The 25,052-nt window shown below is 37.0% G+C and overlaps 1 protein-coding gene across 1 annotated transcript in view; it reads right to left on the bottom strand.

The window, feature by feature from the left end:
• Nucleotides 1-14,298, bottom strand: part of ALDH1A1 (aldehyde dehydrogenase 1 family member A1) — a 45,815-nt gene extending 31,517 nt beyond the window's left edge. Inside the window, exon 1 of the mRNA XM_054283235.1 lies at nt 14,196-14,298. Coding sequence (XP_054139210.1) covers nt 14,196-14,298 — 103 coding nt within the window. The remainder of the gene's footprint in view (nt 1-14,195) is intronic.
• Nucleotides 14,299-25,052: the final 10,754 nt, after the last annotated feature.

Here is a 25,052-nt window from a genome sequence, read left to right as displayed (position 1 = left end):
AACCCTTTTCTCTTTTTTCCCCCTTTTTCTCCATTGGATTTAATGAATTGCCTTCACTTTCCTATTTATTTTCAGTCTAGGAATGCTTTTAGCCTAGTGCAGAAAGTATTTTATTTTCTTCATGTACCATCCTCCAGTTTATTCTAGCTTTCTGCTATTTTCCTTCTAGGACTTTTACCCCATCCTGAGTCACAATTCTTTCACATTTCATCTAAATAATGATGTGCAATTCAAGACTTATAACTATTTATAGGAATGTACTATTATTTCAAGTAGTGAATTATACAACAATTGGATAATACAGCTATTGAAGCTTACATAGTTTTGTTGTTAATGTTTTCTTGGAAATGTTATGTTCTACCTAATTCTTTCCTTTCTTTGGTCAATAATTTGCTTCTTACTTGTTATCTTTTCACTGCCAAAGGAAGGATCCCTAGAGACTCCACACCCTGGCAAAGTATGTGATGTATTTTCTGATTTTGTGATAGCGCCTTCTATATTCCAAAGCGTAATATTTAGTCCAGTTAAAAACTAAAAAAACTAAAAACTGACTTCCCCTGTTTAATACAGCAAGTTCAGAGAGCAACAAGAGTAGAGGTCCACCGTGCAAGCTGTGATTAAGTTGGGATATGCCTTGCTGAATGACATTGGCTGTGGTAAAACGTGACACCAATGGCTGCAGGAACTTTAGGTCTGACATGAGTCACTCTGCGTCAGGAAGTCAAGTAAAAGTTTTATGCTAGAAAAAAGCTGTAAATAGTTTTTCTATGTGTCTCTTCTCAAAGATTGGACAAAAAAAATTATTAACAAAACACAGCATATCAAATTACAAGTTCTCCTAATATGAGACCATACAGTGGGACATCAACAATGTTGTAACGTTTTCCCTGAGTTCTTTGTAGTCTAGGTGTGCAAACTATTGGGCCTATATTGAAGCCATATTCATTATGTAAGATTGTATCTAATAACCAGAACTGCACAGATGAAGACAGAGCTTCTAGTTGGGCTAGCTGGAAATCCAACTAATGAAACCATTGTGTCACAAGAACAAGCCAGAGGTGACCTGTGACTGGATTCTTGTCCCTAAACACAATGCTAGGTCCATCTGTAATGCCCTGGCCTTTCTTACCTGCCCTGAGATATCAGTCCAGGAGCAAGTTTTGATTTTACTTGGCATTTTTATGTCAGTGTATGCTGAACTAATGCTGTTTGAAAGCCATGACTTTCTAGCATTTCATAGAGAAATATTTACCTTATATTGTAGAAGAAGGTTATTCTGGGAATTTTATTTATCCAGAAATTTGATTTTTCTAAAGGCCATGGCCATAAACTCTTGAGATTTTACACCCCATAAGCAGGCAGAAGCTTGTATATTTTCTAATCAGTCTTTGTTTTCCCTTTTTTCCCCTTTTCCTCTATTCTTTTTTGTTTGTAATGACTGCCATATTGCCTTCCAATTTCCCACAGTTCAGGTGCTTCCATTCTCCAGCAAAAGGAGACAATTGACTAAATCTTTGCATAAAGCTGAAATTGTAATCAGAGCAGTAAGAAAATCTGGTCCATAGGTTTCTATACGAAAAGACTTGTCCTTCATATATTTGATCATTAAAGAAATCTAATTCTTATTTTGTTCTAGATGCATAGATCAGGTAAAATTGTATGTATTTATCTTTAACCACCTCTGATGTCAGAGGACATTAGAGTGCAAGGACTTTATTGTGAGTAAACAGAGAGTAGATGTTCTCTGTCTTTGGGTTTTGTCACTTACAACTCTGGAAACTTTTCAAACTAAATATCTCTCTCATCCAATGACCAATCAGAATTATAACCTGAATTACACAACGCCTTCTAAAAGGGAACATAAAAATCTAAGTAACCTCTACAAAGTTGCTGTACTTTAAAACACTGGAGATAAATAATCTTCCATGGTGACTTATACAGTATTGTCCAAAGTTCTCTGGGGTAGGGGTTGCACAGGATACGCTGCTGCACTCAGTAGTTGTATTGCATCATCTGTGCTGAATTCAGACTGAGTCTTGAATGCTGAAGTACATGCCTAGGCTTTATAAAACCTCACAGTTTTAAAAAAAGAAAAATATCTTTTGAGACAGTATCACTGTTATTAAAAATCTTGATTACCTGAAACATTTCTTCCAAATTCAGAATATACAGGGAGTTCAGAAAGGGAATTATTCAGGGATTTGAACAGATCCCTCATTGATACTGACATAAATTGAACATTAAGTTAGAAGTGGAAGATTTAGGGATCAAAAGCACCAATATTTGTTTTTAAAGTGGAAATCTCTGAGATTTGCAAAATCACTGGATACTTGTTCTGAAATTCTCTATGCTCTGGCAATCTTCCTTATGGCATTGCATTAATGGCAGTAGAACAGAAAGAGTGGCCGCTGTTTAGTGTGATGGGGAAAGGCAGACACATCAGAAATGAGGCAGAACTGGTGTGAAATTCATGCTTTTTTTGCCCATCCAAATTGAGAGTCCAAATCTTGGTAGAATGTGCAAGTCCTCCTAACTCTAATTGCAAAGTACTGAAGTAAAAATGACAAGATTTTTAAGGCTACAGAGCAAATTCCTTTGCCTTTTTGCAGGACACTGACTATCCCGCATTTCTGAAAATCCAAGTGTTCCTTTAATGTGATTACCAGTATCTCTGAGCAAAATTAACATTTCTTCAGTTTCTCAGTCATTATAAAATTTCTGTAATATTTATACTCATGGAATGAGACAGTAGACACATGGATATCTATCTATTTGAGTTTGAAATCTGTTAATGAAAAATCTTTCCCTTTGCAACAGGGGCAATTACAGTGTACAAAGATATGTCTTGGAATATATTTCTCCAATCTCTTAATTCTTGTGGTAAGTGACAGGATTTAAGGAAATGACACGAAGCAGAGCCAGGGGAAGTTTAGGTTGGGTATCAGAAAAAGGTTTATCACCCAGAGGATGGTTGGGCACTGGAACAGGATTCCCAGGGAAGTGTTTGTAGCACCAAGTCTTCCTGAGTTCAAGAACCATTTGGAACACATTCTTAGGTTCATGGTGTTGCTCTTGGGGTGTCCTGTGCAGAGCCAGGAGCTGAACTCAATGATCCTTGATTCCAGCACCATGGAATCCCTTCTGTGCTTCTGTGACTTCCATCTCACAATGACATTTCAACAGTACAAGAATAAATTGTGACAGTGGGTGAGTTTAGGCTGCTGCATTTCATCTTGAAAGTTGGGGGCAAGGGGTGCCGTCCAGAGAGACTTGAACCATCCAGAGAGGCTTGAGAGGTGGACCTGTGAGAGCCTCATAAACAGCAGTCCTGCATCTGCATTAGGGCAAACCGACGCACAAAAACTGTTTTGGCAAAGAATAGATTGGGAGCAGCCCTAAGGAGAAGGATTTGGGGGTGTTGGTGGGTGAGAATATCAGCAATATTTTGACAATTTGCACTGGCAACCCAGAAGGTTAACTGCATCCTGAGCTGCAAAAATAGAAATGAGGCCATCAGGTCAAGGGAGGTATTTCTCTCCTCTGCACTAATGGCACCTCATCTGCATTGCGGCATCCAGCTCCGGTGTTCCCAGCATAAGAAGGATGTGGACCTGTTGGAACAAGTCCATGGAGACGCTCAGAGGGCTGGAGCACCTCCTGCAGGGAAACTGAACAGCCCCAACCCTCCTGCTGAGAGGGTTGGGGCTGTTCAGTTTGAGAAAGAAGGCTCAAGGGAGATCTCATGGCGGCCATCGGTAAAGGCAGCCTGGCACAGGGAAGCTGAAAAAGTGAAGTTTCATGAGGATGTGTAGAGACAAGAGGTTCATGGCTCTAACTGAAAAAGGGCAGGTTTTGATTAGGTATCAGAAAAAATTCTTTACTGTGAGGGTGGTGAGGTGCTGCCATGGACTGCCCAGAGAAGCTGTGGATGCCCCATTTCTGGAAGTGTTCACGGCCAGGCTGGATGAGGCTCTGAGAAACCTGGTCTAGGGGAAAGTGTCCCTGCCCATGCCACGGGGGTTGGAATCAGATGATACTTGATGTCCCTTCCAATCCAAATCATTCTATCATTCTGTAATGCCAAATACATTTTTAGAATTAGTTATTTCTCTTTCTGCTAGTTGGACAGCTGCTCATTGTAGTCTGCATTTTTTGGTAGCGTTACTCATAATGTATATTGATTTTTGGAAACAGATGTTTTATTTTTGTATATAGTGAAATTTACACACAAAATAATGACTAAGACGTGATCATAAAAACATAAAACTAAAATAAAAGAAACTGTATATATTATGGGACACAGAGAGCGAGTAGTGATGCAGGAATTGTTACACCATTTAAAAAAAATTTATCTGTAGAACCCATTTCAGTTACAGGAAGTAATAGTCTTCATAATATAAATTAAAATATTATCTATTTCAGCATTTCTTAAAAGTTGCAGGAATATTTGGTAGAACATAGTATATTTCACTTCCTTAAAGTGAAATGTCTTGCAACTGGTTTTTTTTTTTTTGTTTTTTTTTTTTTTTACAGTTTATGATAAAAAAACTCATACAAAAGTAAAAGGTACTTTTACTTTTGTATGAGTTTCTGTGGAGAAGGCAATCAAGCAGAATTAAATGAAAAGAACTGAGTATAGTCTGATGCAACAAAAGTGTATCAATTTCTAGAGAAAGAAGAAAATTCTCACAAAACTGGGATAAGACCTATAGAAAACCATAACTGGCTTGTAAAGGTCTGCCTTTTCATTCACCCTAAAATATGGAATATAAGCAACACTATTTTACTCATATCAAAAGAATTTTCCATACTCATCTAATTCTTACTTATACAATCCTGAGACCTTTTGCCATTAAAGTCATAGAAAGAGTCAATTAATAGGTTGTCATACGACAAAAGTATGTTTTTTTCAATCAGGCTAAATGAGTTTTCACGTCAACAGGACAATTTTAATTTATACATGTCAATTTCTTTTCTAACTTCATGTCCTTTCTGCAGTACTGGATGGAATATCTAGTGTAAGAAAATGAGAACTCTTAACAGAACAGTATTATCAGAACAATGCATTAGTTAATAAATGAGCACAGTTTTATTGTAGACTATAAGTCCAGTCTTGGCAGCATAGAATGACTTCTATTTAGAATATCTTTTTTGAACCAGAACACATTTATTCCTGTTTTTCCTATTAAAAATTAAACTAATTTTTTTAAACTTTTTTGGTACACAGTTCAAATGAGGGAGCAAGTAATAAGTGATGCAATAATTTGAAGGTTTCTCAAACAATTGATTACAAATAAAGAGAAGGATTTTACACCACGGGTCACAATAAAAGCTCTTATCTGTGAACTTCATGAATAATTTGATGCAAATCAGTTGAAAAAAACTGGTCAGGGTTAGATCAGAATCAGACCCAACACTAGTTATTAACCTACATTGTTAGGAACAATTACTGCCAAGTAATTTTCAGCATTTCCTCCATGAACCTTTGTTTCAAAGCCAAGTTTTAGACAGCTTCAACTGATTTTACATAATTGCTATGTGTGCTTTTTAAGCCTCTGTGTAGTAATTGTGTTCTTCAGCTATGAAAGACTCACAAGTGAAAACAACCCTCTTTCCTTCTAATTTTAATGTTCTGAAGAGAATCTAAAAGAAGCAGCTGTACAGCTACAATTAAAAATAGTCAGAGGTATATTTAATATCCACCTCCTTCTCTGATATTTAGAAACAATTTTCTGAATGAATATTCCCTTATTTCTTTACATCAGTTTTTATTATATTCACATTACTATCTTAAATTAATTATCAGCATCATCATTACTACAGTACTTTTGAAAGACTCATTTTTGTGTGTTTTGGTATAGGATGTATTAGGGTTTGAGCCCTCTGCAGTGAAAAAAATCCAAATATTTTTACTCAAGATGAGTTCCTTTTCCGTACATCATGGTAGTTAACTGCTAGAATAGAATTTGAAACTTGCAATTAATAGAAGGCAACAAGAGAATGTCTGCTGAAATTGCAACTGAACTGATGTAAAACTAATAAGTCCATGGTTATTAATTTTGGTCATCCTGTCCTACCACTCCCCACTCTAACTTGCTATTTATCATTTATACTGGTATTTCCAGGAAGTTCTTACAGAGCTGGCTAGAAACCACGCATCAGATAAATAATCTTGAGGTAAAAATTCCCCTTTATAACACTCGAAATGTAATTGGAACTGCTAAGAAGGAACCATATTTGCAGTACAAAGTGACTTATTAGGAATAAAAAGCTTGGCACAGTGACTAATCACACAGCATTTCCAAATTGACTGTGACACTCAAGTACTTTCCTTGTATTGTAATGTTGGTAGAGGATTTTGATGGATTTCCAACTCCTCTGTTTCCCAACTTTTTAGTTTAACTTAAACAAACAAACAAATATTATGAAGCAACACCGGCCTTTGTTTGCAAATTTCAGGGAGGTTTCTGTGGATGCCATCAGAGATTGCTGCTTCTAGTGAAAAGTGAACTTTAACCTGGTTGTAAATCTGCGCACCTCTGGTCTGGGGAGCTAGGGATTCAAAATCCAATACAGAATAAAACTTTTGCAGCACATTATGAAGAGTCTCTGTTTTCCAGATGATTGAGTCTAGTCTCCTTTTAAGAGAATTAGCAAGATTTTTATTATCTCCTGCTCTGCAGTTAAAGCATTAATTTCAAGTTTAGATGTAGCGAGTTGGCTACGTTACCTCGTAATTTGTTATTCCCATTTCTTTCTACTTTGTCATGAATCACAGAACTACAGAATCACAGAATCACAGAATCAGCTATTTTGCAAAAGGTCTTTGGGGTGATCAAGCCCAACCTGTGACCCAACACCACCTTGTCAACTAGACCACGCTTAAACATCTCCAGGGACAGTGACGCCACCACCTCCCTGGGCAGACCATTTCAATGCCCAATTGCCCTTCCTCTGAAGAACTTCTTCCTAATGCTTATAATCAAAATTTGTCCAAATGCTTATAATCAAATTCTCATGTGTTTGTTGGTAGAAATATTGTAGAATACTGTGTGTATGCTATTCATTAGCATCACTGGTGAATGAGAATTAACAGCTAAAGCAGTTGACCAGGATTGTTGAAGAGATGATGTGATCAGTTCAGCATCCACTGAATCCTATCAAGAGCTTTCCTATTGTCTTGCAATTCTTCTGAAGGAGCAGTTTTAAGTCCTGGTAATCATCTAATTAAATAATTGCTTTTAAAAAGGAATATGAGTTGTGAGAAAATTTGAAGTGTACTAGTAGTTTCTGTAAGATGCCTTGAATGCATTTCAGGATAGAAAATAGGTGATAACAATGTACTACAGGAAATCAGGTTAAAACATACTTTTGGAACTAATCTTTTAGCTTTCTACAGAAATGTGTTAGCCAGGAGAATTACAAATGCAAATACAGCAACAGTAAATATTGGAAGGAACCAAACTTATCATGAACCCATACCTCTGTATGTTGTGTGTGACATGATTCACTTTTCATCTAAAATTAGAAATATGTTTTGTGGATGTGCCACCTGTGTGTGTATTTGTTTTTTACTGCAGATAGATAGAACAAGATTCACTTTTTGGGACTGATTCAATGAATACATTTCACTTCTCTTCTAAGAAGAAAATTAGAAAAAGAAGGGAAATTCCTTCTCAAAGGAGTAAGAATGTTTGAAATGGGAACATTTATTGTCCAATAAAATGCTTCAGTATTTAAATAACTTCTTGTAATTCTAAAGAATAAAAATGCTTGCAAATATTTTCTGATTGTTACAGAATTTATAAGAAAACAAGAGTAATATTTGGGGGTTTTTTGGTCCAAGAATTGTGGCATGTCTTATGCTTCCCTTTCCATAAACACATGAAACCCTACAGTCTCAGAGTGCTTTTCCTGTTTGAAAAGGAAGAGGTTAATGCTCTGATCATCTGTGGATGCAGCCTTGAGAATGGCTGATTGAGAATATAAGTAAACTTCTTTTTTAGATGATTTTTTGTAATGCCACCTGCTGCCAGAGTGTCCCTAGAAAAAACTCAGAAACCTAGAAAGACCTTGAAAGTAAATCTCTAAGGGGTTCAATATGTATTTTAAAAATTAAGTTAAAATTATCTCTATTTTAATTTAACTGTACAAACTACAAGGCAAAAGAAAAATTTAAAACCTCCTTGTTTCTTTTAATTTGTGTAAGAAAAACTATGAGAAGTGTGAACAACAAGGTTTCTTATTCCTGAGATAAATAATTATGTTGATAAAATTGTAGTGCATTTTTCAATATGTTGCTGAAGCCTGCCAAATACATATTCTCTGGCATATTGCTTTCGTAGTGAGAATTCTAGGGTTTGTGCACAATCATTATACTAAGTACTGAAAAAGTTCTTCGAATTATGCATTTCCTGGATGATAGTTGTATTCTGGGGTTATAATGATAGCAATAAACTGAAATTTACTTGGATGATCAGCACATCATGCTGGAGAAAGCAGAGGCAAAAATAAATCAAGGGCAGGAGACAGTGGTCAAAAACAGAGTTACTACATATTCCTTACAATTTTTTAATGAAAAACAAGCAGCATATAGCTAAAGTTATAAATCTGGCTTGAAAAATTAAACTATTACTTGCCTTTCTCTTTTGCTTATCTTGCCAGACTCCACTGACACAGAAGTTTTGCAGACAGTGGAAGACAGTACTTAATCTTTCATAAACAACATAAATTCGCTATTGTTTTGCTCTGGAAAAACTCCTTTGTTACTCCTTTTTCCTTGCCAAGAAAGGTTTAAAATTTAATCTCAAAACTAAGTAAAATTCTGATGTTTTCTAAAAACGTCTCCTGAAATTTTGTATTGATTTGGCATAAGCAAGTAGGAAAACTTTTACTTAAACAGAAGGTAAAAACAAGAGAGATTGAAGGGAGAAGCAGCAGAGGAAAAAGAGATTGCCAAACTACATACAAGCTAAAGCTTAGAACACTAATCAAAAAGAAGCTTTGATGCAACGAAGATTTAGCCACTGTGGGCTAAGATATTAATTAGAATAAGAGAGAACTGGATATATCGATCTACTTAAACAACCTGAGTTAATGTAAGCAAACTTATTAGGAAAGATCTCAATAAGAAACTTATGTTTTGTAGTTTGCACTCTGAATATTTTCCCATTCTAGATTAATGATGGCTAAATCCTCCTTTTGCCACCCTAGAGAGTGCACAAGCACACAATTTATGTTTCCCTGCAGTGGATAAACATCCACACCTTTGTGATGTGCCTTTTGAAGAGAAATGTCCCCAGAGCAATTGTCCAGGTTTTCACCTGCTGGAAGCTGGAGCTAGAGCTGCAGTTCCACTTTTCTGGGCAGAAACCAGTTTTTTTTTCCTAGGCAGAACAACTTTTCTTCCACAGTGCTCTAGTCAATTAATCACAGTAGTTGGGGGCATAGAAGGGCACTCAGTCTCTTTTCTAACACTGAAACTTCTCACCTTTTTATTCACCATTCCTTGATAAACCTGCTTTCCCTGTGTCTTGCTTTAAATTACTGCAGTACACTAAAAGTGTAAGTGGTTAAGCTGACAACTACGCACTAGGTATATTAGAATATGTTCTAATTTGTTTTTCTCTTGCAGGTAACTGCAGTATCAGTTTGGAGTCTACTGTCTATGAATACTTACACCTTCTTGTCTGTTTTTCACAAGATTAACTTTCTGTTTTTATTCTTTCATCACTAGCAACTCTTTCAGCAAAATCCACATAGCTGATTTATTGTGAGAAATCAAATTTAAAAAAAATTTAAATACGTACTTGCAATAATTAGGTAGTACCAGTGTAACAGCTGTCTAATATTTTCCAAGATTGCAAGTTCTTAGAAACTCAAACTTCTCTATACACTTCCTTTCAAAGTGCCCTTCATTGCCAAGGATGCTTAATGATGGAAAATAATACTGTCATATCTCTGTGAAAAGAGAAGAAAATTTCTACTCGGTAGTTTTTCTGAAAACACTACTCAGGAGTGTTCTGAGAAAAACTACAGAATAGCTGTTCACTGAGGAGAAATTACATGAGATTCAAGTGCTGTAGTTTGCAATGAAAAGCAAGAAAAATTTTAAAATTAGAGCATGTTTATCTAGCTAGAAAAGTCATGTAAGTTCACATAAAGTCAAAGAGTGCTGTTAAATTGTCACAGGATGGAAGTAAATTTATCGATACTTTTAGTACTCACAGTTCAGGAATGTTCAGTGCTCAAGGAATTGCATTTCAGTTCACTTAATACAATCACAACTATTTAATCATAGACAGCAGGTTTTGGATGGAAAGACAATCAGTTTAAAATGTTCTGAAAGACAAAGCGGAAAAGTTGCTTTGACAATATTTTTCTCATAATTTATTTTCCCATTTCTTCTCTTTGTGATAGCATGTAAAGCAAACTAAAATGAAGATTTTATTCCATTGAACTTAAAAAAGTCTTATAAAGTCTTGTCTTGTTTTAGTGTAGCTACAGTTTTACAATAAAGCATTTGAAAACAAGACAACATCAAATACACTTACTGTTTTTTATGAGGATAGAGAAATAGCTATCTTGCCATGCTACCTCTGTGACAACTGTAAGAGTGCATAAGAGTAAAGTTTCAATAAGGCATTTCAAATCCATCCCCTTTTTCCCTATCTAATCCCTAATTCCATCACGAACTGAGGTACAGAATTAGTTAAATATACACTGAGAACATATTCTGAAGGCTATGTGCTTTTGTACAATATTTCATTGTTCAGTTTATACAAATACCACAAAGAAAATTTCTTAAAATTAGTCAGGGCAATTTGTTTTCAAAAAAGTTTTAAAATTTCAAACACACAAAAATGTCATAACTTCTCAAATGCATCCAAAAAAGTGTTCTCTGACTTTTTTTTATTTTTTCCCAGACCTGACCACAAAATAAGAAAAGCTACTTCCTTTGATCTAAAAGGATATTAATTTTGAGGGCTCTGAATTTTATTTACTACTAATTTTTCTTTAATTTTGGAATAGATATTAATGCTAATGGAAGTTTAAAAATACAATCAATTAAATTCATTGGCTCAAATTAAGGCTCAAGCAATACACTAGCAACTAAGAAAAGATACTAACCTGGGTATCATGTAAAGGCATTTTGTCAAGTAGGTTTGTGCTTGTAGCTTTAAAGCCAATATGGAGAATTAAGAATGATTATTGATAGAAAGTACTTTGCTTGGTGGTGAACATTTGCAGAAGCCTGCAGTCTGTGTAATGCCAGGCAGCGGTTTAAAAAGGAAGTGTTTGCAAAAAGGGATGGTCAGGGTCCAAAAACTAAAAGGATATTTGGGTAGTTAACTCCATTATAGTAAGAACACGCCTGCTTTAGCCTAACAATTTCAGTTATCTATCTCCATGATTAAAATATAAACCATTCAAATATTTTTGGATAAAGGATGAAAAATATTTTTGTCTAATTTTTTATACCACTATATCGAGATGGAAACATTTCTGTATACAGTAAGCTGTATTTACGATCACTAAATCTTTTTCCAGGATTCCTATTAACAGATTAAGGCTTATTAATCATCAAAATTTCCTACTGCACCTCTGGCTTTTGAGGAAATTAGCAATCCAATTAATATTCCGCATGTACCTGTACACAAGATTATTCCAGTTCATCATAGTTAGCATTTTTCTATATAACCTAAATATCCTTCAAATTGTTTGAGTTCACAAATTCTATTGCTGCAGCTGAAACATCATAGGCTTCTATTTTTCTGGATTTCTTTTTTGTTCAGCTAGCAATACCTGCTTTTATGTACTTTTTACTAATTATATAAGGAATGAATTTTAAAATAATACTTAGTCTGAGTTTTAATTCTGAGGTGTATTTAAGCACTATATCAAATCCAAAAAGGTTATTGTTCCAAGTGTCAAAATACCACTGTATCCTACAAATATATGTATCTCTGTGAATCTACCTCTATATGTTTCAAGAGTAAGTCTAAATCAACTGCAATGCAAGCACAAGCATTAGAAGCACAAGATAAGCTATCATCACGCCTAACTGATTTAGAGCAGTTTTTAGTATCAAAGTTGTTGATCCAGTAGGAGCAGTGTCTCTTAAAGGATAATTTATAAAACAATTGGCTTTATGTTTTTGTCTGGTTACACAACCACATGTATGAGTCACTATGTGCTACTAATACCTACAGGACACGGACACTTCTGCATCACCTCTGCATTTTAGAAGTTATTTTTTGCTTGGTTCTGCAGCTGTTTATTATCTTACCCTGCATTCTGAAGCTTTCACAAAGTGTCATACTGAGCGTGGCTCAAGCTGAGCTTGCTGTTGAAGCCGTGTCTGAGCTGGACTTCAGGGGCAGCAGTGAATTGAGAGCACTGGGACTGCAGATTCTGCTTTGTGTTATGTAACAATCTTCCAGTCATTCCTCTCAGTTTGTGACAAATGCCCTCCCTGGTTTATCACGTACTAAAATGCAAACTTCTTACACCACAGCACTATCTTTCTCCTACGCTTGCCATACCAGTTTATATGCTGATGGAAGACAGGGGTTTTATGTGCATTGTAGAGAAAATCGTGCTGTTTTAGGTATGGAAGAATTTCAGGGCTAGCTTAGTGGTTTGACATGAGAAAAGCTACAAGATATGATAGAAACCATAGCTCTAATCTGAGCATGTGAAGGGATCTTTACTCTTGAAGAATCTTTACTCTTGAAGAAATACTAGTATGTTTACTATACGTATGATAAAGTGGAAATTATTTCCTCCCTTCCTAAAAGTTTTTACTTTCTGGACACCTTTTTGATAGATTTTAGATTAACTTAGTTTTACTAATCTCCCCTCATATTTTTCTTTCTGACTAATAAATGGATTTATATGAGTTCATACAAGTTTTATGGCTTCTGTGTAGCACTGGAAGCGATATAGTTTCAGATGTCAATACTTCATAAAGTTATTAATGTAGTCACTACATAAAATTATTAATGTCATCTAGTATAGAGATTTTTAAAGTCCTGAATTTCCATTAAAGTACATGTTTATACATTTTTCTTATGCATTGTAATCTAAAGTGCATAGAGAAAGATTGCATAAATTAAATAATCTTAATTGCATGTATTGAAATGGAGGTGTTAATATAAATTATTTTAATTCCATGGGTAAAAAAAGAACAATTTTTCATCTGCGGTGTAAAGCAGACCCACAACAATCACTACGTTTTTTGCATTACTGTAGAAAGAAAAGATCAAATGGAGGAACAGTATAAAGGCCAAATATATCTCCTTGCTAGAGTTAATGAAGTTTGCATGAAACTGTACCAATAGCTAGGATAATAAATAAACAAACAGTATACTAATAATAAATTGTAAAAAAGTCCTAAATTTCTTGCAACTTGCAACTTCTTGCATCTAAACTTGCAACTTCTTGCATCTCCATTTGGAGATGTTTGGTCTCATGCTATCTGTATCCAGACAGAAACTTCTTGCCCCCCTACCTCCCAGTAAAACCTCCAAGGATGTCTTTTTGAGGGATATTATCTTCTCCAGTGTTGTAGCACTCTGGTATGTTCTGATTATCAAGCTTATACTTTGTCATTCATTAAGCATTCTTTTGTGTCTCATTAGTCTGATGTCTTCTCTGTCATAAAGAGATGTTTCTGGCAGAAAGGAAATTATTTTTTCTGAACACAGATAAAGACATTTTGATGGCAGTACTTACAATGTCTCTGTTTCCTTTTTTCCAATAGATTTTTCATTCTATATCCTGGATATCAGATTTCAAAAAAGATCATTGAAAGCTGTGGAACTTTAAAGCGTTATTGCATTAGCATTGCTAATTAATGAGTAAATTATTGACACAAATTACTGCCACACAACTTCATCTGCATGCAGGCACATACGTACCAAATTAGAAATTTAATCTAACAATTATTATAAGTGTGGCTGTCTATAGTTCATGAATCTTACACAACAATCTTTGAAGATTAAAACTTTACATAATTATGCATTTAAATATACATATATCAACAGTCTCATAAACACTCAAAAGCACTCACATTTATGTTTAATGCAGGCATAAATTTTTGTAGTAGTTGCACAGCTACACCTGTCTTTCCTAAGCATGCATTTCATCCAAACAGCACCATATGTAGTCAGTCAAAAAATGTAAGGCCTTACCTTCAGAATCAGGGCTTGATTTCTTAGACGTGTTATAATTCACTTCCACAGCACACTCTGCCCTAAGGTCGGTGATCAGCACTACAGGAAAAATACCAGGCATGACCTTTATACATACACAATTCACTAATAGAAACAAGTGAATACTTAGATTCTTGTTTCAATTCGACATTTATCAAATGATATTACTGTTAGAAAGATATACTTCAAGCAAACAATCTGCATTGAATTGGGAGTGATCTTGATGATACACTGCGGAGAAAAAAAGGACCTTATTGTACAACACAGCAGATGAAAATACCCACAGCCATTGCACGTACCACTCATTCTGTTAACCATGTAATATAAATTGTCATTTTGACATGTAGACTATTTCTCTTCCTCTATCACCTCCATGTCAGTCCAATTCACTCATTCTTGCCAATGATGAAATGAAAAAAAAAAAAGAAAAAAAAGAAAAGGAAACAGGGAAAGATTGTTGTCCCAGATCTGCAATTGCGGAACATTTTAAAGCCAGTTAGGTTAACCATTGGGAAGATGTTAGTCTAGATAAGAGAATCCCCACTGGTTTTCTGTCTCCTTTAGACAATGAAATCACGTAGTTGTGTCTGTGCCTCTGTTTTGGATTGTTCTGTTTTAACACATAACAGATTGAGGGCTGCCTACTATTCCTAATTAACTCAAACTAATGAGAAAGTGGGTGGAGGGAGTGCCAAAAAAAGAAAAGAGATCATGTGTTGGAAGAGATTGAATTACAACTTAAAAGGGATGGGGAAAGGAAAAGAAAAAGGAAGAAGGTGGAGGAGATGCAAATACCATTAAGGCTGAAAAGTAGGGGAGAAGAATCGCCTGAGAACAGATTTGCCTTTTATTTCTAACAAGAGGCAAAGATGTCCTGCAAAAACACCAAAGAAACATAAGCAATACAGTATTGCGCTAATGTTAGATTATTGCTTCTTTTTAGAAACTACTTCAGCACCCGCTGCTGACCTGGTTCTTTTCTCTCTCTCTCCTATTACCAGTGAGTTAGTTGTTTGGCTTGATAGCACAGCACCTAATTAAACCAGTTTCAAGTAAATTTTCAGATGTGCACATACTGTGTGAAATGTCATGTTTAGAAGTGTACCTTTTTTTGCCCCAGGCCCAGAAGAAGACTCTGGCCAAAGCTCCCATGTTTCTGTACCTGAGGTCTCCTTTCTCCAGGAGCCAAGGTGAGGATGGCAGTGTGTTTGCCGTGGCTGCAGCTGAGGCTGTAGGACTGCCTGGAGTGAGGCCTCACCTCTTCCATGGATATTCCTGCTCCATTGACTCAGGCTGGGCAGGAGAGAAGAGGGGCGGGAGGCAATGGGAGAGAAGAGGTAGAAGGGGAGAGCAGATCATGGCAGGAAGGAGAGGCAGGCTCGTGGGGCAGTCGCTGGGGATCAGGTTAAAAGAAAGAACTGCCATGAAGAAAATAGGTTGTGAGACCAAGGGAGTGGAAGACACAGAATGAGTCAACTTTTCACATTAAAAATATTAGGGAAAAACTGGGAAAGCAGTGAGAGAGGCTGAACGCAGAGTGGAGCTGAGTGAGGACGAGTTTAAGCAGGCAGTGAGCTGTGGGGACAGGAAAGGGGGAAAGGAGAGGGAGAGGCAAGGGCTGGGGATGTAGCCTTGCCCCCACCACTCAGCCCAGAACCAGAAGCTCTTGCTGGGCCTGCATGTGCTGCACACACATCTTCACAGGCACGTGTGCAGTGCTTGCTTCTTTACCGTGGCCCAGACTGGGGTTAATAACAGCACTGAATGGTTTAGCAAAAGCCATGGGGATGTGGCAGGTAAGCAGGACAAAAATAGCCAGCTCGTTTTGGCCGGCCGTGGTTATGCGCATGTAAGGAGGCCAGGCTGTTGCCAGGCTCTGTGCAGATGAAATGAAGCAATGGCTGCAGCAGGGCAAAGGACACGCCGCCGAGTCCTGACAGGCTGAGGTGTGACCTGACAAATCCTAACCACCCTGGACATCCTCGGGACACGAGGGGAGCGACGGCGTGAGCGCAGCGCCGGGACACAGCCCGGCTGGGCTCGGGGAAAAGGAGCTGGGTGGGGAGGGTGGGAAAGGGGACCCTACAGCACCTTCTTTTACACTGAACACAAATGCAAATTTAATTACAAATGCAGCCAATGGAGGACAGGACTTTGCACCATGGTTTTCTTAAGAAATTTTTTTCCCCAAGGAAAATTTTGGCACACTTTTTTCACATAGGGAAAAATTATTTTAAAAATTCCAACATCTTCATCTCATTAGCAACAGAGGGTTTTTTTACTTGCATTTTTGGAGTTTGTTTGTTTGAGGTTTTTTTTTTTTTCAGTTTGCATTTCTTTTCCCTTGGAGCAGGATAGGTCCGGTATGAGAAAGCTACAAAAAATAGTTTTGAAATATATTCTGCAACTCAGGCAAAGGATATAAGAGCCTAATATCTGTACCCCAGATATATGAGCACCTGCGTCTTTGTAGTCACTAAGTGACTTTGGACATCCACAGTATTTAACATACTGCATTGGTGAACAAGTATGGCCACAATAATCATAAGAAAATACATCATAACTAGTGCAGCTGTGGGAATATTATTTTTTCAGATATGTGTATATTTCCAGGTTCACATGGGCCACAGAATTTACTTACCTACAAATATATCCCACTTGAAAACTTTTGGGAGGAGCTGGTGCAGTATGCTGAGAGATGTTCTATTTTAACCTGCATCTAACACTAGCTGTTCAACAAAGCAAAGGAAAAAAGAGATTGTGAATTGTAGTTTTAAAATCAAAAGTAATGGAAGGAAAATTCTGGTTACCTTTAAACAGTTCCCACCATGGGAACTACAGACATACTGCTAGTAGGCTTAAAAGCTAGCCAACAGAGATGTGAAGGAGGAACACATGTGTAGGTATAGAACAATTGTGTTTTGCATTGTCTGCTATTGTAATTTCCTTAAAAAAAAAGAAAAGAAGAAAATAATGAGAGAACAGATTAACTCAGAGCCTGGTGCTAGCAGTGCTAAGATGATCCTTTTGGGTCCCTTCCACTCCGAATATTCTGTGAATGAATATTGAAGAGACAAAACCCCCATATATACTACAGTTTATTTCTCTTAGTAATGCAAAGCCAATAGATTGTACTTTTGTTTTGAGTAAGAGAGATTTGACCCAAAGAGAGAGGAGAGGTCCCAGTTGACAGGAAGCTAGCTAACTTTGTCCTAACTTTCAAAAACAGCAAAAAGAATGACCCTGGAAGCTACATGTCTTTTAGTCACAAACAATGCCCAATAAACTTGGTATTGAAGGAAGGTATTGAAAAACCACTAAAGGAAAACACAGTCATTGGTCACAGCCAGCACAGCTTCATAAGAGAGAAGTCCTGCTGATCAAATCTGTGATCCTTTTATGACAAGGTAACCCACACAGCTGATCAAAGGAAGCCAGTGGATGCACTCTTTTTGGATTTCAGAAAAGCTTTCACTAGTATCTTTCCCAGTATCCTTTTGGAGAAAATGTGCAGTACAGAGCTGAATGTACATATCATGGCATGGGTGAGCAACTGGCTCACAGGTGAGGCACAAAGGGTGATAGTGAATGGGGTGACATCAGACTGGTGACCTGTCACCTGTGGGGTTCCACAGGGCTCCATTCTTGGCCCTGCGCTCTTCAACATCTCCATAAATGACTTGAACTCAGGAGTAGAAGTGATACTGAGCAAGTTCCCAGATCATACAAAATTGGGATGAGGTGTTGACTCCCTCAAAGGCAAGGAGGTCCTGTAGAAAGACCTCAAAATTAGAGACCTGGGCAATCACCAACCACATGAAGTACAACAAGGGAAGGTGCCAAATTCAGTACCTGGTTGTGTTAAATAAACTGGGGAATGAGATACTGGAGAGCAGTGCTGCAGAAAGGAGCCTGGGGGTCCTGGTCAGCAGGAAAGTTGGATGTGGGTTGGCAGTGCACTGGTAGCCAGGAGGGCCAACCCTGTCTTGTGATCTCTTCTGTTTGGTGGCCACTGACAGAACCTGAGGGAATGGCATGAAATTGTGTTGGGGAGGTTGAGGGTGGATATTAAAAAAAAAGCTTCTTTATCCACAGGGTGGTTGGGCACTGGGACTGGCTTGCCAGGGAAGTACTCACAGTACCAAGCCTGACAGAGTTCAAGAACCATTTGGACAATGCTCTCAGGCTCATGGTGTGGCTCTTGGGGCATTCTCAACGGGGCCAGGAGTTGGATTTGATGACCCTTATGGGTCCTTTCCAACTCAGTGTAATCCCTTCTGTGCTTCTGTGATTTCCATCTCACAATGACATTTCAAAAGTACAAGAATAAATTGTGACAGTGGGTAGATTTAGGCTGCTGCATTTCATCATGTAATCCCACATTTGGGAGTGGTATTTTACAGAAGCCATATTATAGTTAACATACAGTCTTTTTTTACAGTCTGATTGTAGTCAGCACAAAGCACAAAGACAGTCAGCTTAGTGCAGGATGTCAAAAAGGCAACTTTTACCATTTTTAGACATAATTATTTAGAACATAACATTTCTGCACACACGACACCATTGTGTCTCTTCTTACTGGAAAATACGCAGGTTAGAAATCGCTGGTTCCAAACACCTATTAAGAATGCACAAAGAAAACAAAATACTTGGTCTGTGTTTTGCCAATTTTAACTGGCAGATCCTTCTGTATAGCACACCTGTGTGCACACATAGGTAAATGAGAAAGATCAAATTTACAAAGTTGAAATTAACTTATCTTTCTGAAATGGGTTTTGTAAAGTGTACAATTGTGAGATGAGTGAGGGTCTGTAGGGACACAGAGTCCCCAGGCACATGCAAAGGAGAGCTGGTTAATTGTTAGAGCCAGGCCTTTCTCAGCAGTCAGGCCTTTATCAGTTACATACTTTTAAATGATAGCAAACATAATTCAACCAACCGCCGTACACCATTATGTGAACACGTGATGGTTATGTAACTTGTTTTTCTACTTCTAATTCAGCTGAGTCACTTTCCCATAGTCATTTTCTGCTTAGCTGAAGTAGCAGGCCTGGGCCATGACTTTACAAGGCCTTCCCTTTGTAACAACATACAATTACTTTTTCCCCTTTTTCAGAGAGACTTTTGCACATCCAGGTGAATGTTTTGTGCCAGCTGAAAAATTGCATTCATGAGAAAAAAACAGGAGAAAAGAGAAAAGTGAGGACAATTTTGCCAAAGTCCCAGAACAAACAGGCAAAGCTCTGTAGAGAGCTGATATTAAACTTGTTGCATACACACGTTACACTACATATTTACACAAAGCTAGTGCAGACAGTCCTGTCTCACTAGATCGCACCAGTGTATAACCCCTCTTTGGCTAAGTGAAGCTGTAACAGTCTGCTTTAATCATGGATAACCTTGCACAAAAACTCCAGAAGCGGAGTTTTGCAGCTGCTGTGTGACTTTGGAAATTAGAATGCTGTAGGATTAGGCATCAAGTGTTTGACTTAACCTGCTCTCAGGAAGGGGATACAGTCCCCACTTGCACATTTTGCCAGTCTGCTTGCTAAAGGAGCATTAGGAGATTAGTCTTTCCTTTTCCAAACTGACATATTAATGGCAACGAAGACAGACAAAAATAAAATCAGTAACCTGGAGAACTAAACATTTTCCAAAATATATGCAAGCCCCAAATATCCGTTTACACAAAGAAACACCCAGCACCCAAAAAAGAGGAAAAAAAGAAGAAGAACGTGCACTTCTGTTATAATCCTAAAGTAGGGGAAAAAAAGGGAAATACTTATATCACACAGTATAAATAATAAAAAACTACATTCAGGTTGCTGATAAGTGTTGGAATCAATGAAGTTACACCAGATTAAAACTATAATCTACTACACACTAATGAAGCAGTCTTTCATTAAAGATTGAGTTCCACTGAATAATATAGAATTTTTCATTTCTCTCATTCATATCAAAGAATTATTTGTTAATTTCTGTAATTATCTTCAAGTTATTCAACCAACATTTGTTTTGAGATGTGCAAAGTCAAGCAATTAATGTTTTCTTCATGATAATTATCATAGACTTCTTGGGCAAATAACTTCAGAAATAAATTTTGCTTTTAAAAGACGATGAACATTCTAACTGTATTAAAAGTTTATCTGGAAATCTATAAATCCATCATTGTAATAGGAAAATGCCTTCAACATATACCTTACTGCATGGTAACAAGTATCCCATAGATATGCCAATTCATCAGCAACCCCATGCACATTGAATTTTACGTTTTACCAGGAAAAATGTTCTGCAAATTCTGTAGGCTGGAGCTCAGTGAGTCTGTATGGGATTTTAGAGAACATAAAAAAGAAACAGTATCTGAAGTATATCCTCTCCAATCTGGTGATTTACAAATCCTGAGGCTACCCAGATAACAAATCTAAGTTTTTTTCTAAAATAAAGATGGTGTGAAACCTACAATTTTGTAAAAATTATTGGATCACAAGTTATTCTATTCAGCTGCTATTTTGTGTTCTATTACACAGTGCTAGCAGGAATTTCCTAAAGCAGTTTCTTTAGCAAAGTTTGTTTCCTGATACTCCTACTTTATTGTAACCCAAGTGAAATGCTACCAGGGTTATGAGATCTTTTGAAAAAATGTATTGCAGCCCAGGTGGAATGGTACTATCATTACTAGACTTTGTGGGAATAAGTCCAGTAGCTACCAGCTGTGTTTTGGCCACCATGGAAAATGACAGATAACTAAAACAAATTGTCTCTCAACCCCATGACCAGCAGTCCAAGCTCCCCTCTGGAAGCTGCCCTCTGAGCTCTCCTGAGGCATGACACCTGTGCCAGTACCCCCATCCCAGCGGGATGGCTCTTGGAGCCTGCTGGCTCTCCAGTGGACAATACTGGAATGACTGTCACTGATTATCAGGCCTCAGCTGATTCTGCCCCAACACACACATACTCCTCGAGGTGCAGCAGGGCCCATTAAGAGATACTTGGGGATTTGATGTGAGCATTTGATTGAACTCAAAGGTAATTTTTGACGGGTTTCTTTAAACACGCAGATGTAGATGTAGACAACTCTTTGCCTGTGCGCATGTGTGAGAGTTGGTTATGGCATGAATGTTCCTATCTTGAACTGGTACTTAAGTCACTGTTATAATTGTAGTATATCTTTTTGAATAAGTGTATAGATGTTAAATTAGTCAATGATTAAGTGCTACTATACCCTTTTGAACCCTTTTGAACCCTTAACTTCTTGTACGCACATTCTTTGTACTTTAACCATCTTATAGTCTCTACATAAATCACCCTACATTGATTCTAGTCTGACTTCCTTATGTATGCTTCATCTGTTCACTCTGATAGAGTGAACCTTGCCACTGCGCTCTGTTAAAATGACACTTTCTCAAATTTGTATAAAAACCTGCTATTTTGCCAACAGCTTTGATGATAACTCCTTAAGCAGCCTAAAAATTCATTTGTGACATGAGGTTGTCAAGCATAGGCATTGGTGCCCAGACAGATGTGAACATACGAGAACAGTCAGCAGTCTTAGCATCCACTCTTAGCAATTCTGTACATCCTGCTTAAATTATGTCAACACCTGACTGGACTGTGACTATCCTAGCCACTCATATACACAGCAATTACCTGAATGATGCAGCATTTGCACCAAGTTTTAAGTTTGTTTATTTTGTGTAAACCCTTTCTACATCTTTCTTTTTCTGGCCTTGGAGTACTGAAGGCTTTAAAATAATGACTAGCACAATAATAATTGACTAGCACTCAATGAAGACTTTTGCCTGAAGCTAATGTCACACAAAGTTTCCATCAGCACAACTCACTGAGTTTAGTCACACTACTGCTAAACTATTCCAGCAGTGAAACAATGTCAGATCTATATAACCAGAGGGGACTTACATTTCAGTTGTGTTTTTTTTTAGTATTTGGATGTGTTTCAACCAATGACAAATGTTACAACACCTATTGTGTCTCCATTAGTTCTAGTGTGGGTTCCTGAGAAACATAAATGTGGTGTAACATTGTGCTCATGAAAGCTGAATATCTTCTCGTAGATAGCAATGCACTCTTCAGAGGGGAGGCTATATGTTATCATATGGAGAAATTGCCATATTACTCATAATTTTTTCATTCAAGCACTTGCAGATCAGTGGAGGATAAGGGGGTTTTGGCTTTTATCCACCAGATTTTGTCTTTGTTCTGCTGTAGAATGTCCTAACAGTTGCCAAGTCAAGCTAACAGGAGCTTAGGGAATTCAGACAAGTCCATCCCCTAAATAATGTCTGGCATGACTGAATCTTCAGCTGCACCACTTATCATGGGTTAATTTCAGGCACTGGTATGTCCACCAGAGAAAGATAATGTATGTTAGTTTGGAGAAAACGCAAAAATTGTCTAATACATGTAGTACTTTTACTGATCTTTTTTCAGGACAAAACAGCATCTTGAAGTGAACCACATGTCTGATACACCTCAGTGTGTCACATTCATGCAGCATACAAAGTGCAATTTCCTTTAACTTTATATCTATTGGCAATTAAGGTGAGCAGCAAATGTCTGCTACCCTAAAGACAGTATTTAGCATGCTGAGAAATAGTACAGGTATCTAGCACATGCTCCACATTAACTGTAATTCAGATTTTCACAGTAAGACAAAAATGCTTTAATGTTCAATTTGCTATAGAAACCTTGTGTGCCTGGCTCTGAGAATCAGTTCTCTAGGAAAATTCTAAGCATAACACTGCTAAATTTGTTGCCAAGCAACAAACCTCTAGCTCCAAAACTCATGTACATGTTTTCATAAAAAAATTCAGTTAGAGAACTTTCCCCCAAAACAAATGCAATGGATGAGTCTTTGACAGCTGCTGGAAAATTAGTACAACACACAATTTTATGGGAAATGTTTCAATCATTGTGTTACTTTTTACAATGTGTGGCCTTGTAGTTGTAAAGGACAGGACCAGAACTGTCAGGAAAATTCTGGAGCTTTATGAAGTGTCGCATATTGGAGGAAGAGAAAAAAAAGTGCCCAGAGCCCATTGCTACCCAGACTGTGGTAGTGTGAGAGCCAACAGATTGGCTCTGCCACAAGTGATGGACTAGGATTTCCAGAATGGGACAATCAGAATCTCTAAGGAGAGCAATCTGTCTGTCCTTCAGCCTGGAACTGTTTGTGTTAATTACAGTTATAAAGTAACCTTAAAACCTTGGAATTTGTTCTTTCTGACTTTTTATTGCGTGGCATGAATAGTTAACTGTGAGGAGATTGATTTGCACCTTGTCATGGTAAGTTTAGTTGAATTGGAGCTGACCAAGCTGTGTAAAGAATCTGTCCCAAGAAGCTTTACTATGTACAATTTCTTCATACAAGCAAGCCCCTCTACTTTTTTTAACTAAATTTTTTCCTAGGGCTGTCTTTTTATTCTTGTTTTTCTTTGAAGACAGCAGTGTGTCTGAATAAAAAAAATCTTTTTGATTGTTGTTTCCTTTTGTGGATGACCACCTGTGATAAATTTGAAGAGATTTTACTTATCAAAGGAATTTAATTTAGCTGATTACTTAGTCATTCTTTTAGATGGAGTTTTATTATCTTTATGAACTCTCATGTTTTCCTGCTTTTTTTTTTGTTTGTTTTTAAAAGACGACTGCATTCTCAGTAAAGTGTTTCTTGAGTGTGACTACTAAATTCAGCTATTTTCTATATGAAAATAACTTCTGTATTCGAAGAAGTTTTGCTCTTCCTGGGGAACTGCTGTACTGATTTAGTATTGGCTGAGTCCCAATGATATTTTAACACCATGCACTCAGCTGGCATGATTGCTTTATGATAAGAATTTTAGCATGTTTTCTTAATAATTGAATAAATAGTACTTTGGAGTACTATAGAGATTTCATTATATTAATTTGTTAATGTATCAGTGGAAGAATTTTTGTATATAAATGCTTAATCCTCATCACTTCTAGTATCATGTTCTCTTTCAAGTGGCAATATAAACTGCAATATAGATGAATGAATTGTTGAAGTGAATTACCTTGCAGTCTATATTTTATAGAAACACTTTTCCCCCTGACAACCTGATAAATTAATGCAGTATATACTATAAACATTACCTACAGACTATAACGAAATGCTTTTTAAAAGTACAGGTCTTTCCCTTCTTACTCATTCACTATTTCCATTGGTAAGAATTTGTCGATTTCAAACCTAACTTTCACAGCTGAAATCCCTTAAACCAGTGGTAACTCAAGTTGCTTAAAAGTCTGCAGTGGCAAATAGTCTTGTGCTGCCAATTCATTACTATTCATAATGTACTTTCAACATTTTAAATGCTGTGCATGTGGTGTGGATTTGTTAAGGCATTCTTTGTACACAATCTCTTTTGGAGTAATGGAAAACATAGCAATTTAGGTCTCAGTTCTCGTTTAATTTGCATCCATACTTAGCAAATTCTGACTAATAGTGAAATCATCTAAATTTATAGCGCATATAAACAAAATTAAGTTGTTAGGCTTTGTGGTAAGGAAAGCAGTTGTGGTTGTATCTTTCAAGCTACGTTGCCAAAACTGTTGTAGATTCCCAAGAGTTAATAATCAGTTATTTTGGGGGTTTTCTACTGTTATTTGAGAAACATCAGTTATCAGCAGTATTTTTCAGAAACTATTTGAAGTGGCTTCTCAATCCAAGATAACCATTATTTGTTTTTTGTTCCATAGTAGCAACAGTTTTTCTTCTGAAAAGTTCTTTTAATTCTGTTTTAAATCACCAGGTTTTCATAATGATGAGATCCGTACTTTTGCAAGGAGCCATGGCAGGAGAAA

Source organism: Melozone crissalis, unplaced genomic scaffold (assembly GCF_028551555.1).
Source record: "Melozone crissalis strain CALT ecotype California unplaced genomic scaffold, PUWL_Pcris_2 ptg000036l_1, whole genome shotgun sequence".
Classification (NCBI taxonomy): domain Eukaryota; kingdom Metazoa; phylum Chordata; class Aves; order Passeriformes; family Passerellidae; genus Melozone; species Melozone crissalis.
The sequence above is the reverse complement of the archived record's forward strand: the minus strand, read 5'-3'. Positions and strand labels throughout refer to the sequence as shown.